Source organism: Eschscholzia californica, unplaced genomic scaffold, assembly GCF_041429995.1.
Source record: "Eschscholzia californica isolate CP2 unplaced genomic scaffold, dmEscCali1.0.p SCAF_3, whole genome shotgun sequence".
NCBI classification, from domain to species: Eukaryota; Viridiplantae; Streptophyta; class Magnoliopsida; order Ranunculales; family Papaveraceae; genus Eschscholzia; species Eschscholzia californica.
The window spans coordinates 10,510,530-10,527,333 of record NW_028238420.1 but is presented as its reverse complement, the minus strand read 5'-3'; the positions used below and the strand labels follow the sequence as shown (position 1 = coordinate 10,527,333).

At 35.9% G+C, this 16,804-nt stretch overlaps 1 protein-coding gene and 1 long non-coding RNA gene across 2 annotated transcripts; both read left to right on the top strand.

The window, feature by feature from the left end:
- The first annotated feature begins 1,533 nt into the window (after positions 1 to 1,533).
- LOC147548330 (uncharacterized) lies at positions 1,534 to 3,884 on the top strand. The gene is made up of 4 exons (XR_015238489.1): positions 1,534 to 1,673; positions 1,757 to 1,815; positions 2,495 to 2,560; positions 3,620 to 3,884. It is a non-coding gene; the product is annotated as an uncharacterized LOC147548330 (long non-coding RNA).
- Positions 3,885 to 14,559: 10,675 nt separating this feature from the next.
- On the top strand, positions 14,560 to 16,804 carry LOC147548329 (calmodulin-like). Its single transcript, XM_086667125.1, has 4 exons — positions 14,560 to 14,859; positions 15,519 to 15,676; positions 16,249 to 16,329; positions 16,499 to 16,804. Exons 1-4 carry the CDS (start codon positions 14,784 to 14,786, stop codon positions 16,631 to 16,633), a joined length of 450 nt encoding a protein of 149 aa, XP_086523251.1. The 5' UTR covers positions 14,560 to 14,783; the 3' UTR covers positions 16,634 to 16,804.

Here is a 16,804-nt window from a genome sequence, read left to right as displayed (position 1 = left end):
AGAAAGAGAGAGGGAAAGAAAAAAAATTAGAGAGAGAGAGGAGAGAGAAAATATAATTTTTTTTTTGTAATGTTTGAAGGTCGCCACCGGCGACCCTCACCGGTGAAGACGATGAGGTGGCGAGAAGATGAGGTGGCAGAGAAAGAAGATGAGATGGAGGAGAGAAGGTGATGACTAGTTAACGGTGTGCTAACGGTAACTGAAAAAAGGGGCAATATGGGAATATTTGATAAAGTTAAGGGCTAGGCAGGAAGTTGGTCACGCACATTATAAAGTTGATAAAGTTAAGGTTCTGCCTAACCCTTAATTGCCCACAAATTTGATCCACAATCTACTAGATAATATTTACTGTAACATCCCGTGTTTTAAAATGTTGGTTTAGGGACTATTTGACATTTAGGTCAAGTCGAAAGAGGGACCAAATCAGCAAAGAGGACAATTTAGGGGGTATTTTGCAACCGGGACAAAAACAGGGACCTAACTGTAAATCCCTGGGAATGGATAAGAGAAGAAAAATCAGACGAATTACTGAAACCCCCCAACTCTGATAATGCCTTTACTGAAACCCCCCACTTTAATTAGTAATTACTGAAACCCCCCAACTCCGTTTGATTTAACTTTTATATTTTAAATATTACTTTCTTGCCCTCTTACGTTTTACCCCCACTTCTGATAATTCGTTTACTGAAACCCCCCACTTTTATTAGTAATTACTGAAACCCCCCAACTATTTGAAATGAATGGAGAAGCTCAAAATGGATGGCCAAGATGACAAAAAATTATGGCCGTTTTTTTACCGTTTTACACCTTTTTGAGCCTTATTTTTTCTATTTAAACCCATGAAACCACCCTACAAACTTCACCCCTACCATCTCGAGCTCATAATGTATGTCGTCACGAAGCTTTTAGCTAAACCAAATCACTAGTAGTTGTAAACTTCAGACAAATAGCAAATTTCAGACATATCCAACGACATGAAGTGCACATTAACAAAATTAACAGTATCACATTATTCGGTTCAGACTACTTTCTCTCGGTTAGTAATATGATGTTCCTAATCACTTAAGTGTCGTTAAAGTATCACTAAAGTATCACTAATAGGATGTAGTTGTAATTGTATTACTAAGACAGACAAAGAAAAATGGGTGAATTATGAAAGTTAAAACAACCATAAACATAGGAAAATAAAACAAAGAAGAAAAAGAAAAAGATGAATACGTGTTGGTTGATGTTGGTGGGGTAATGAAGAAAGAAAGAGAGAATGGTTTTTGAAGTAAGGGAGAATTACTGAAACCCCCCAATTCTGATAATGCCTTTACTGAAACCCCCCACTTTAATTAGTAATTACTGAAACCCCCCAACTCCGGTTTTAGTAAATGGTCTTTTGGACATTTCACTCTCTCTAACGGCACAATACCGTTAAATCAAACGGAGTTGGGGGGTTTCAGTAATTACTAATTAAAGTGGGGGGTTTCAGTAAAGGCATTATCAGAGTTGGGGGGTTTGAGTAATTCTCCCTCATACTTTTTATCCCTCTTTTGCTCGACAGAAATTGAGGGTTAGGGTTTGGGTGAAAGAAAATTCGATTTCTATGGAGATTTCAAGGGGAAATCTGATTTTTTGTTGAATTCAACTTCAATGAGTTGATTCAAGCTAGGGTTTGTGGAATTTTGGTAAGTAAGATCCTATTTCTCTCTCTAGACAGAATTTTAGCTTTGTTTGATTTTAATGGAGTCTTGTTGCTTCGAATTTGTAGAAGTTTCTGAAGGATTGATCAAGGGAAAGCTATCCTAACTAGAATTCAATCGAATCAAGGTAAGAAACCAATGAATTAGATGTTTTGATGTCAAAATTCTTAATTCTAGGGTTTAAGGTTTATTAAAATTGGGGATTTTGATGATTCATGTTGTTTTAGGGTTTATCTAGTTGAGAATTATACAATTTTGATATAAAAGAAACTTTAGAGAGATTATGTGATATAGGTTATCGATCGAACGACAACTCGAGGGACTGAATTAAACCTACTGTCCGAGCCAATCTAGGATTGATATGTTGCTCGTGTGTACTTTCATAAAACACGAAAGTCGTAGCTTAGGTTGTTAGCTTTCCGAAAAGGTATGGTACAAGTCATTTCGATATCGGACGAAAGAATTATGACTGTTTTACCGAACAGTGCGCAGTTAGGAAAAATTCTGCTTTGTTGTTTGTATTTTTGCAAACTTCAAAGGCGATTCACTTGGATTTTGGGGAATACATCTAATGACTAAATGTTAAGGTTATAAGTCAGTTCAAACAGTGATTGATCGACCCCGATTGGGCATGGTTATGAAGTTAGAAGATGAATCGATATTCGGTTATAGTTGAAGTCTTCGTGAGTTAGCGGTTTTGCTATTGTTTTAAAGATTTCATCGTTTTCTTTTAATTATTGTTTTTGTCGTATGAAGGTTCTTATCGAAGAACCTAATGTTTATCTCTTTTATTTATGGATTGGTAGAGGGGGGAGCCGGAGCTTATCGTTGACGATGATGCTACGGTTTCGGCGGAGCAGAAGTACCGCCAGGTAGGGGTTCTGAATCCTTTATCCAGCATGGTTTTATAGATAATGAATATGCTAGATTATACAGTTATATATGCGCCATTATAACTAGAGTTTAGGTAGCATGAAACTCGATTTATGTGATGAACTGAAATATGCTTGAAATGTTTTGATGCGATATGAGAAATGTTTTCGAACTGATTTTACGATGATTGTGAACTACTGGGATTTTCTTGTATGTACCCGACTGCGTATTATGTCAACCTACGGGCACGTAGCCAGTGAGGGTAGGTGACATGTGGACACGGTTGTGATCCGTGTGAGACCGGTGAGGTGGGCGACACTAGTCATGAGACCTGTGGGAGTAGAGTGCTTCACTTGCTGGCCATTGGTGCTCGTGCCTCCAGCTCGAGGCTCAGGGCCGTACACCCTGACCGCTCGCCTGGGAGGTGACATTGATTGGGAATCCCTCTGCTTTGTGGCGATATGACTCTTGGTTGTTCCACTTCCGTGTTTGATAAGATAATGAATATTGGTTTTGAGATACGAATGTAAATGAAACTGATTTTAAAAGATCGCATTAGATGCATGACAGGGTACCGAAGAGAATGAGGTTCAGGTCCTTCCATGGGTATTGGGGGACGGCTCTCTTATTCAAACTCGGTGATCAAAAACTTATTTAGATACTTAAGGTATATATGTATCATGAGGTAAACTCTTCAATGATTGCGGAGTCCCTTAGTGGGAGAGGGACTTACCGGCTAGGGGTAAGTCTCTTTCTCGAGGAGACGTAGTGCATTAGCTAGTGCCATAAATGGGCTGGTACTATCTAACGCACTCTAGGTTCTCCTGAGGTACTCTCCTCTTATTGGGAGCGCACCATGGGTGGGCAGCTAATCACTGCTATTGCTTGCTAGATTAAGGAAAATGGTTTTGTATATAGTATATATGGTAACTGGTTTGATAACTCGATTTGTCATGATGTTTACAACTTATTAAATGAACTTTTGAAAACGTGATGGGTTTTGGATTGGTCTTCTACCAGAATAACTCGTGTCGGTGAGTATTCTGACCCCCTACTAGTTGTTAGTGTGCAGGTGCTTGGTTGTAGCCTCGAGGCGGAGTTGTATTCCAGCCAGTGATCTTGTCTAACGAGGCTAGAGGTGTTGCGTCGTTTTCTTTAGTTTTTTGCTTATATGGTTTTTCGTTATTTCCAAGTTATGTATTTATTGCAGAAACCAAACTCTAAAATGTATATATATAACACTTAGAGTTGTTTATAGGTTGTATCGTTGTGTAAGAGGCTTTTATAGTTCTTTTTGTGGTTCGGGTTTCGACCCGAAACTGAGTTGAGTTTGTTTAGCTTCCGCTTAATAGTTTATTCTTGTTTATGCGAATGTATGGTTTGCATGACAGGTTTTGCAGGTGCGACCGGTTCGATTTACAGAGGAGACTCTGCCGGATTTTAGTCTCGTCTGTGAATTGCCGGGGCGTGGTCGTGTCTATTTTGGGACACGGGGCGTCACATTTACCTAACAAAATAAAATCTTAGACGCACAGTATAAGTTGTTATAGATGTAATAAACATAAAAGTAATAGTTACCTTGTGGAACTTTTAATCAATTTCTTGTAAAAGCATCATTTAACACTTTTGAATCATGAGAAAATCCTTCCCATCCGCAAAGTACATATATAAACTCCAAATCAAAGTTACAAACTGCTAATGCATTATGCGAAGTTATGCCATGGCAGTTACGATAAACACATTGCTCACGTTCTAATACCATAGCTAGTATATGTGTTCCATCCATGGCTCTGATACAGTCCTAAATAAAAATATTAAAAATTAAAAATTGTATCTAAACATATTCACAACTAAGTTAAGCAAGTAAAACAAAATTATAAAAGATGTTTGCATACCTTAAAATATGAGTAATATCTAGTATTATCCTTTATTTGGGCATGGGTTGTTGTTGCAGGTTTGGCCATCATTTGTGGTGCAATAGTGTTTAAGGTTGCTAATATTCGATGAAAATTATTACTAACTGGCCGACGGGATCGACCAAATGTCTCATGTATCTTACAATATCGTGAATTTTGACCAACAATAAGTAGGAATATGTTGCAAGCATTTATTCCACACAAACATATCTTGTATCTTGTAGTGGTGTTTTCTCTCTAATGATGCTGCATAATCTTCGAAATGCATCAGGACACATCCTATACATTCGTCGAAAGTTTTCTTTGTCATCATTTAATACTTTGTATAAACTCATGTCTGAATCTAGTAATAGCACGTTGAGATAAAGGATATTCAATTTGCTGATGAAGTGTGACATATCTATTACTTTGGTCGCAACACACATTACAAAATAAGCTCCAGCAATACGATATCTACACTTTCGTAAAATTCTTCTTCTTCTTCTCTCGATTCATCATCACTATCATTATCACTATCGTCACTGTTTTCATCATTGTTATCTTCACTAGGTCTGACAAAAAGATTCACATAAGTTAGCAAAAATATACTATAACGTGATAATGCATTAACCAAGCTTTCATTTACATACATAACAAAAAGATGTTCAATCCTTTTAACAACTTACAAATATAAACATATAAGTTACTTTAAAAAAAAAAGATCATGTAAATAGTGTTTACCAAAAGATTCAAACAGAAGTTTCATATAACATGTTAACAACTTTCAACATCATTCTAGAAAAAATGTCACCATGACAAAAACCAAAGCATTTAAAAACACTTTCTACTAATGGAGCTTTGCAGAAATCCAACTCTTTCTTTCGTCTGATGTTAAAAGTTTGAACATCTCCTGTTTCTCCTTATTGTCAAGCAACTCTACTAACTTAAACATATCATCCGTAGATAAGTCAGACATTTTCATTATAACATCCAAAAAAATAGTTTCTTTCTATTTTACTTTCCTAACTTTTTCCAGTCTTTTCTTCCATGAGGCCACGTATTGCCTCAAGATTAGACGATTAGTTGCAACCGATATCACTCAGCTTAATAAATTTTCAACATTTGTTTTCATACGACTACTTTCTTCAACATCTTTCCTTGCCCTTTTTCGAGTCTGTGTAGTAGGAATGTTTGAAATTGTAGGCTCACATGGATATCAGAAGTTGTTGGCAAGGGTACTTGCGGAGGTTCATTCTCTTCCTAGAACGAAGAAGCATTATCATATATAAAAAAGTTACCCTCATCATCAAATTCACAATCACCCGATGTTGAACCTCCATGTGTACTTTGGCTATCTTGATAGGTTCTTTCATCATTCTCTTCAAAGTTCAAACCAATTGATCATTTTCCACTAGCATTTTTATTTCCGACCACGGTGCATATATGTTCATTGTCATCACATGCCTCTTTCATCCATCTATGGTTTGGATGAGACTAGAAAATAACAAAAAATATTTATTAGTGTGGATACCGAACATAAAGAATGAGAATATTCAAATAAATAGACATATACAAACCTTCAAATAGTTATTCCATATTTCTTCATTGACTGTGAACTTCTTACTTGTTGAGTCATATCCAAAGTCGGAGCTATATTTTAATAGCTCTTGTTAATCTTTATATCTCCTCTAAATATATTTGAAACGACTTTGATATTCCACATATGATATGGTGCAATTAAGTTGAGCATTTAATGATGGTAAGATCCTTGTCTCGACTAACTGTTTGTTAAAAGATCAACTTCTATCCCGCCAATTGTAACCCGCAACATCTATTAGAAGCTTCAATAAAACATTGGTATCTTCCTTCGTCCAAGTTTTATATGTGACTTTCTCTTTGGTTACTTTCTTTTGATTGGAAGTATCTATTTTATGGTAGGTACTACGTATGTGTAAGAAAAAGAAATACTTAACGTTACTTTATATCACAACTACTACATACTTTCGGCACAATCAATAATATAAAGTTTTTATGTTATATTTTGAAGGAAACACATCAATGCTATAACTATCAGTGCTATATAAGATTAATTTGATCTCTAACTTCATGACAAATGCTATTTATATTTTGCAGGAAACACATCAATGCTAAACACGTCACCAACTAAATAATCAACAATTGGTAAAAGTCTTTCATCAACGTTATTTTGAATTCTAATTTACCATGGTTCCTTATATGAAAAAACATATAAGATGCTTGACAATCACCCAAAGCATGCAAAGTACCCAAATTGACCTACTATCAAGTCGGAAAAGCAATTTAGACAAGTCACACAAAATCAGACATTGAAATGATCCCATTCAAACTTCTAGTCCGATTCATTTATGACTTATTTGAGATTGTCAAAATGAACTTTTGGGTGTAGGGCAAAATTTCTTCACTGTTTACTACCAACTAGTCGTGGTAGGATTAACTCGTAAGAATATTCAATTAAGTGGCATCATTGTGAGAGGGAGAGGTAATAGTAGTAGGAACTCCTTTTTGTTCACTGGTTGTGGTAGTGTCCTTCAAGTCATATCTACTTATTAGTTTAGTGAAAGAAAAGCATTAATAGTAATCTTGCACAAGTGTTCTTTTTTTTCTCACAAATTCTTTTTAATGTTCAAATTATAATTTTCAATAAGCAACTCATACTTCCAAACACACAATCTCTCACTTGATGGAAAAAAGAATTGAATGAAAGACAAAAATCTTTCAAATATAAATATCAATCACTAATGGATTAAAATCATAGCATGGGTAATTCAAACAAATAGATCAAAATATTAGAATAAATTAATTACTTGTAGAATTTTGAACTAGAAAAAGTATGATGACAATGGTGAAGAACTAAACCCCTTCTTGTCCTAAAGCCAAAGAAGAATGAGAACTATAATGACAAAAAAAAGGAGATGAAGATTGTTTTTGTGAGAAGAAGAAGACTGGAAAAGTATAGATCAAAACTTACCTAAAACGATTCCACTAGAATTCGACTTTCAGGTGGAAGTCGCCCACTCTTGCCCTAACGACTCCACGAGGATCCTCACTGGAAATGTCCCCAACCAAGTGTTTCTTCTTTTTGGCTGGGACATATGTGGGCCAAATTCACCAAAATCCTTCACAAAAATATCCCAAATGTCTCTGCGACAAAATGTTCTTAAATGTATTCGAAAATGGTGTCTCAAAACTAATAACATGGACATTTTTGGACATTTTAAATGTCCCGAACGCATAATGCGAACATTTCAGGACATTTAAAATTTTTCATATAGTATATTTAGATAGGATGGTGGAGATAATCTGTATAAATCTACCAATGGAATCGTGTGTCCGTAATGACCATATTTTTTGTACTGGAAGATAACGTAATATGATGAAGTGTATGGTTGTGTAACTCTTTGGCCGTCAAGAGAGGTAAAATAGTCAAATACGTACACTCTTTGGTCGCCAGGAGAGAGAAAGTGGTGAGATGATGTTGTTGTTATCGGTGTACCGATTCAACGAGTTGACTCAACGAGTCCCTTAACCGAGTTACTGATGAAACTAGTTACTACTTTGATTTTGGTTGTAAATCAATCAAAAACACTTTTGTTCCAAATGGAAGAAGCCTAAGAAAGAGAATAATTCAATATTTTTCATATTTCTAACCAGTAGTGGTCGTTATTCAGAACAGATGATTCGTAGTTGAATCTCTCTATCGATTTAAGATTGGAAAGGGAAATTATATTCCTCCTGTGTTTTCTGATTTATACTTTAAAATCAATACAATTCTAATTTGAAAAATCAGAATGCATTTGATTAAGAGATCATATAAACTAAAAAGAAAAAAAATCGGACGATAAGAAGACGATGAAGATCGAAAGTAAGTGAAAATAGGTAATTATTAGGGATTAAACCCAAAATAAGAGAAAAAAAAGACGAAAGGGCAATCTTGAAAAGTTAAAACCTAACAGTTTGGTGAATGCATAAAAAACCACACAAAGGGGTGATCTCGGCACTTCTCATACTTTAGGGGGCCACGCAGGAATCCGGTCACACTTTTGGAGGCCAATTCTAAAAATAACTCATAATTTTTTAATCAAGGCGAGGTATTCATCTTTCCTTAAGATAATTGACGCCCTGTATAGTACCACACATTTACTGACATTTGTCTCCCAGGATGCAACGATTAACCTTTTGATTCAATGATACTTCGAATAAGAAAGCAGTCGACTTGAAGGTACACTAACCTCTAACTTAATGCGAATGGATCAAACTTCCTTCTTATGAAACTCCTTGAAAAATCTATCAAATGTTCTTCTTAGGTTGTGTTTGTTTTTTAAAATTTTCATATCTGAAATCTGAATTGGACCAAAATTCAGATTTCAGATGTTTGTTTTTCTTTTTTAACCAAATCTAGAAAGTTGGTTGAATGGGTTGGAAATCTGAATAGGCTGAATAGAGGCCACCTTTTTAGACTTCAAGACAAGTCTGAAAAGAGTGGGAATAAATATGAAATATGTTAAATCTCGAAATTACCCCTATCTAAAACTCAAAATGAGTTGAGTTTCTTTACAAAATTCTAGGGACCTTTCTTCTCGGCTTGTTCTCCTCTCACATTTTACTCAGAAATCTAGGGTTTAGAAAACTCTACGCCGAAAGATCAAGGTGGGGTTCAACAATTCGTTCTCCTTCTCTCTTTGCCAGGGTTTCACAAGCTCTCTCTTCCATTAACGGTGGAAAACGAGGCAATGGTTCAAATATTTCTCATCTCTCTACTATTCATACTACATTAAACTTCCTGCAACTGAGTGCACGTAGAGCTCAAATTATAACCAGATAGGACCTTACTCACAAAAGCAGATTATCATTGATCCATTTATAAAACCCTAGTTTTTTATTGATGTATTTATTTCAAGAGTTGTTGTTTGCTTAGTTGGTTATAGAGAAGCTTCTTTTGCTGTTGTTTGAAGATAAATATGACTATATATGCATTTGATTGATGTACTTTTTTTAAATGTGTTACAATTTGTAGCTTTCTGTGATTTTGTTAAGTATTAAGTATGAAATTCTCCTAATTGTGTTACAATTTGTAGTTTTTTGTGATTTTGTTGCTTGGTTTTTGATATTTTTGTTCGTTTGATCCCGAATTAATTGGTTTTCTCAGTGGTAAGTTCATGCTAGTATCTTCTTTGTATTTTTATTCAATATACACCCCTACAATTATGGTGCAGCTTTGAGATTTAATTGTCCCAAGTTACTTCGTAGAGTATTCAAGACCTGGGTTATAGGTGCGAACTCAAGCTTTGTAAGTTCGAGTCATTTTGGGTGGCCTCATGGAGTCTTCTTAAGGAACAAAACCCCTACCCTTTGTGCTTGGGGGTCTAGGTGTCTAAATTGAAGATAATAACTATAATTGCTAAGGGTTGGGTGATTGATTCGATTGATCAATAACTGTATCTTTTAGGTTTTTCTTTTATAGGATTCATTAAAACTATATGATCAATCACAATCCTAAGTTATTTGGTGTGGATTGTATGTTCTGCAATACCTATTTTATCTTATCTACCTATTTTAATGGCGGTGATTGATTCGATTGAATGTTAGTTAATGTTCGATAATCTTAGAGATAAAATCTTGATATTTTCGATTTGATGTGACGACTTCTTTTGGAATGCTAGAAGAACTTTAAATATGTGAATGATGTTAACCAATATGGATAGTTTGCATGAAATCTTGACGAACCATAAAGCATTATGAACCATAGATTTTTTTTTACTAATTTGGGTATGGAATTCGACCAATTCTCGACAACGGGAGGAAGTGCTACTGCAGAAAAGAGCGTCGTAGAAGAAATCTCTAACAATGATGGATTAAGCATGGGAAAAATAACATTTAGAAATACTCCTGAGTTCAGAAATGATTTTATCATGTGTTGTATAGAAGAAACGAACAATGGAGGCAATGTGGGATCTTCATTACGAGTTTCTTCATGGGAAAAGATTGGAAACAAGCATTCAAAAAAGTACAAGTGTCCTATGCCACAAAAAAAGTAAGGAATTGTAGGGACTACCTTAAGAAACAATACATGACCTGGAATGCATTAATATCTAGGACTGGACACGGGTATAATGAAGAAACAAATACTTTTGACTGGCCAAAGAAGCAAAGGGGCGAGATAAGGTAAAAAGGCAAATTCTTCGTCTTCAATTGATTTAATGGATGATAAGGTTGATCACCTTGTTGAAGTCATTGATAAACATCTCTAGCGCAAACAAAATGCAATGGAACGACACCAAAATAACTTAGAAAAGAAAGAAAGTCTTGCAGATTCCGAGTTTATGAATGCACTTGATGCTTTAAGGGATGCTGGTCATATTTCTTATGATGAGGTGGTATAAGTTGTGTTGAAAGCATCAGAACTTGTCGGTTGGCAAAAGTTGTTTGTCAATGCACCAAACGTCGGATATCAAATTTCTTTTATCAAGAGTCTCTTAGGAAAATAATATGTTTTTATTTTCCTACCATCTGTTTTTGAACTATCTTAGCTAGCCACATTTGAATTATCCAGGCTAACTCCTTTTTAATTCCCACATATACTTTTTGGATTATGATATAAAACTTTAATGTGAATGTGTTTGATATCTTGGATTTTAATGGTGTGACATTTTGGAATATAATGGATCTATTATTTTGTATTATGATATGTTTAATATCTTGGATTATGATGTGCTCAATATCTTGGATTTTGATGTGTTTAATATCTTGCATCTTTTATAACATGTTTTTAGGTAGAAGGAACATATAATAAAGACTTTGATAGCTAAGTTGATACCCATCTTTCTTTACTTCGGAACTGTAAATATTCTAAGCGTGTACGCCAGAGATTGTGTAAGTCAAGTCTAACAGGAAAGACTTATATAAAAGAATTATTGGAGGGTTCTTCTACATGTTTGTTCCGTCTAATCAGAATGGATAACAATTCTTTTAAGGCATTGTGCAATCAGTTTAGAGTTAAAGGTTTACTTGGAAATAGTAAACATATTGAAGTCGAAGAGAAAATGAGAATATTTTTAATGACGATCATTCATAATTGCCGAAATCGGTTCCTCCAAGACCGTTTTCAACATTCGGGGGAAATAATGTATAACTTGTTAGGAGCCAAAAAGACATTGTTCATGTTGTTTGTTTTTGTATTTATGTTTTTCATCTATTACAGCTGTTATGTCTTATGGCTCATATTGACAATTCACTGAAATTGAGCAGGTATATATTTTCACATATTTAAAGTTACCATCAATGCATGATGCATTAGTAAAAGCAGGATCCTCAATATATTAGTTTGTGTTTATTGGGTTTGTTGCAGATGGGTATTGAGTTTGTACTAGTTTGTGGATTATATTATTGAGTATAAGGTTTGTTGCAGATGTGGCCTTATCTGATACAGAAAGCAAAAGTTGGAGGTATAGATGTAATTCAGACTTATGTGTTTTGGAATTGGCTTCTACAGTAGCAGATTCAATGAGCCATATTGAGCCAATCTAAAGCGGGTGATGTCTTGAGCTGTCTTGAGCGCTCCTGATTAGTCGGTCTTAGCTTGTTTTAGCGTTTATTTGTTGCAATTTGATGTGATGTTTCTGAATGTTCTAAGGAATTATTCATTTACTATAAGAAAAGAAACTTGTTATTAGTGTAAACTTTTGGAAAAAGGATTTGAATTTTATGTAAGGAATTGTTCATTTACTATAACAGTATAAATGTAAAAAATTCAATTCAGATTTAATATTTCAGATGAAAAAGCAACACATGCTAACTCGTAAAACTATTCAGCCAATTCAGATTCAGACAAAAAACAAACAACAAACACAACCTTAAATGTATGCACTCATTAGCGACACATCTGTTGACTTTAGGGACACATCTACTGACAAAAAAAAGCGACACTTAATTAGCAACAAATATGTTTGAGAGTAAAGTTACCCTCTTGGTCTGTATGAGAGAGGAAGTTCGGTCATCCTCCTATTTAGAGGAGGTAAGGTGTCGTGTACAAATAAGTAAGAAAGTGAGGTCACCCCCCATCGTATGTATGAAAAATAAGTTAGGTCGTCCTTCACCGTAGAGGAGGTAAGGTCGCCATGTATGAATGAGTAAGAAAGTAAGGTCGATCTTCCTTTGTATGTATGAAAGAGAAAGTTAGGCGTCCTCTTCAATGGACATGAGAGAGGTAGATAGTAATTGTATGAGAGAGAAAGTACAATAATTGTATGTTGTTGAGTAAAGAATGGGATGTGTGGTAAGTTGCTTTCCTATAGTGTCCTTTGGTCGGCTGTCATCTTGTGGTCAACTATCATTTTGAATATACGGAGCCGTCCTTTTAAATACGATAACGGTAACACCCTTCAACAGATATCTTGGCGATATCCTTTGATCAGTTGGCGTCTTGAATGCTGGTACCGCTTCCCAAAGGATATGTTGGCGGGAGAGAGGATTCTACATATTTATTCCGTCAGCTGTCATCTTGATTATGGATAGCGGCAACGCCTCCAAGGGATATATTGACGGAAGAGGGAATCACATTACAGGATGCGAACGGTCTTCCCACTCAGGAGATAACGACTGACCTCTTTGTCACAAGTTGACATCTTTTTCCAAAGCTGACCTCTTTGTCTGATATATGTGCATTTTCTCGTCACTTCGGATGCTCGAATATGAGCGGGTTGGGCCCATTCTTCATTTAGTTTATGGGCTTGGTTAACACGTAGGTTCATTAATCGTTGATATTTAGGGGCGTTCTCGATAACAGATTTTGGCCCAAACAATAGGCACCTTCATGTTAAAACTCAATTCACACTAAAACTTTTGTTTCTCGTTTTTCTTAATTAAAATTTATCATATTCTCAAAGTGGTCTATAAAAAATTATAAAAGATGATTAACGACCAATTAAAAAACAAATTAAAAATACACATGAAAGCAAATTAGCCGTAAGTATAAATCAATTTCTATGGGTTCATTTGCACCTTCTTTGTATTTACAATTAATATTTGGTCTAAAACTGTGGTGTCCAAACGCTGGATGATCGACGAGTCTAATTTTTTTCGTGGACATAGACAAACTTTGAGTATGAGAGATTTACAAGAAATACGTTTGATTTTGAAGAATACCTCAAATGCCACAGAAGAACTTACCCGCCCAACATGACTCGATTGCTTTACTATTCATGGGTGTCCGTATAACCCCGATTCCCAACCCTAATCTGGAGGCTAAAATGACGATTTGATAAGATACGGGACCAAAGAGGAATTAACTCTAAATGTAATGGTATTCTAGGGATTGGAAACGGTACGGGCAGTCCACAGACAACTACCCATTCGGTTCGGGAGGAACGGACACAACTCAAATTTGTCCGTTCGGCAACCAGACAAAACATACAGACATTTCGGGTTTTCTATGTAAAAATGTCTGTCCATGTCCGTTTTTTTAGTCGGACTGCCCGGACATGCCGGAACCGGTAGGGGAAACTGGGTATACATCGTAATTTGTATAAAAATAAAAGTCACCAAGTTCATTAACTTAGTGAACAATAACAACGAAATTAAAAACACCGAGATAAAGGATCGTCAATTAGAAAGAAGTTTCTCAGAGAAAAATCAAAAGAGAAGAAATCATCAATTATGATTAAGGGTTAGGATTTCACCGTTGAGAACCAAAAGAGACATGAGTCGAAGAGAGTCGAAAAGAAGAAGAAAGAAAAAGGGTTGGACTTCTTCTGATTTCGAGGGTTATATGTCATAACTTAATCTAATGTAACACTACCATCTTACTCTAAAAATTTAATGTTTCATATTGATTATGGGCGGGTATTACGGACATGTAAAAGGACAACCTAAATGGAAGAACTCGAGCGGTACACCGGTCACCGAACGTCCACTAAACATCTATCGTTCGGACGGGTTTTGACCGACTCGGTCACCGAACGTCCACAGACCCTTCAGATGCGGGCAGACGTGGACGGGTACCGGGCGACGGGCCAAAATCCCACCCCTATGGTTGTCCATCTGCTCCGGTACTGGCCGGAGTCAGTATTGTTCAAGTCCAACCCAAATTAAACCCAGTTCGAGTGTCCTTGAGTGTCCTAATGGGTGGGGGGGCTAAGAGTGTGGGAGGCCCAAGAACGCCCTTGTTTGCATCTCCTCCAACCCAAAGGAAACCAACAAACATCTCTCCCTCCCAAGTCGAGACAGACCTTATTTCTTGCTCGACACCGAGAGAGAGAGAGAGAGAGAGAGAGAGAGAGAGAGAGAGAGAGAGATGGCGGAGCAGCTAACGGAAGATCAGATCTCAGAATTCAAGGAAGCTTTCAGTTTATTTGACAAGGATGGAGATGGTACAACTTCTTTTTCTTTCACTTTGATCTTTAACTTCAATTTTTCTTTAAGCCTCTGATTACCAGCTTAGAGATCTTCGCTTTCTTATGATTTATGATAGGAATGTTGTTGTTTCGTTTATGATCTTAGATTCTTAGGTTATTTAATCTTGAGTTTAGGTTAGGGTTCATGATTCAGTTTCAATTCAATATGCAGGAGTTATACTAGTTTAGTTGTTGTTAGGGCTTCTTCTTTAGGAAGATCTATTTTTATTAGTCATTTCGATTTTGTGAAAATTGATAAATTTTTGGCTCTTGTTCCTGAGTTTGTCCTCTTCATTTAGTAAATCAAATTTTTGGTTCATTTGTTGTTAGGGCTTCTTTCTTTAAGAGATGATTGAATTTTTCTCATGTGAGACATTAGCTCTTCGGTTTAATTAGTATATCTGAGTGTCCTTCTCATGAAGAAGATGATTTTGTATTCATCATCTTCAGGAATTGTCCTGGAATAAACCATTTCCTGCTTACCCAAATCGCTGTTTTCATTTTATATATCACATGATCTTATCTTTATCTCTTAATGTGTGTTTTCTCTTGTTATTTGTCCAAAGACGATTATGAATCTCCGTCTTCCTGATACTTGTTATATGATTGTCTCATGATACAAAATGATAATGTAGGTTGCATCACCACCAAAGAACTGGGTACTGTGATGAGATCTCTGGGACAGAACCCAACTGAAGCTGAACTTCAAGACATGATCAACGAGGTTGATGCAGACCAAAATGGAACTATTGATTTCCCCGAGTTCTTGAATTTGATGGCAAGGAAAATGAAGGTGAAGTACATTCTAATTCCTTACACGACCTTCATAAAAAAAAACTGTTCTTGCTCTTGATTTGGTTGGTTCAAGTCCAATCAGGAGCCTATCGAAGTCGAAGATTTGAAGTAGTTTCGCCTCAACAATGTTTGGTCCTTATAAAGTTTTTATAAGTCAATGGTCCTTTTGAATTTTGGCCCCTTTATTATTTTTCAATAATTTGTTTGAATTAGAGAAGGGGGAAGTGATTTACAAGATCCTAGGGGCGAAAATAAAGAAAACAAAGAGTTGCAAAAAAAGAAGTCTCCACCATATCTGTGAAGGTTTTGGGTCTAGAAATTTTGGCCCTTTAAAAAACCTCTGGTCCCTATATGGGTGCTTTGGATTTTGAGAAAGCATTAACATGTAGCCTGTGAGTAGGATAATCCAACTAAAAAGTTTATTTGGCATACGTGCATTAGAGTTTAGACATTAGTGAAAATTAGTGTGATCACGTTTAGATATATATATATATATATGTTTTTTTTCTTATTTCAGTCCTTCATGCACATATACACATCATCTAAACCTCATATATCTTAATCTTGAAGGACACTGATTCTGAGGAGGAACTGAAGGAAGCTTTCAAGGTTTTCGACAAGGATCAAAATGGTTTCATATCTGCTGCAGAGGTAGGCCTCATATACATACGTTGTGTTTCAGTTCTTCATTCTGGTCCGCGAATACTGGTTAAGAAGCTTATTCCTAGTTTCTACTGTCTTCATAAAAAAAGCAATTATACATATAGATTTTAGTCCTCTCTCTCTCTCTCTCACACCGTGTTCTATTTGAATTGAACAGCTGCGACACGTTATGACTAATCTAGGAGAGAAATTGACTGATGAAGAAGTAGATGAAATGATCAGAGAGGCAGATGTTGATGGAGATGGGCAGGTCAACTACGACGAATTTGTTAGAATGATGCTCGCTAAGTAATCGAGATATTGATGATTATGAGAGAAAGGAACAAAAGAAGCCCAAGGAGACAATAACAGCATAGCATTATGTTTCATCATGTTAAAATAGAATTTAATCGTTTCCTGGTTTTGACGCTTAGCTTGTATGGTGAATCTTCGTGATGATGGTTTGAAACGGTGGTTTAGTTCA

What these genes read in the sequence shown, in the direction of transcription:
- LOC147548329 (XM_086667125.1), top strand. Translation starts at nt 14,784, where the DNA reads ATGGCGGAGCAGCTAACGGAAGATCAGATCTCAGAATTCAAGGAAGCT. An exon ending in ATTTGACAAGGATGGAGATG is followed by an intron (nt 14,860 to 15,518) that starts GTACAACTTCTT and finishes ATGATAATGTAG; the next exon opens with GTTGCATCACCACCAAAGAA. An exon ending in GTTTCATATCTGCTGCAGAG is followed by an intron (nt 16,330 to 16,498) that starts GTAGGCCTCATA and finishes TGAATTGAACAG; the next exon opens with CTGCGACACGTTATGACTAA.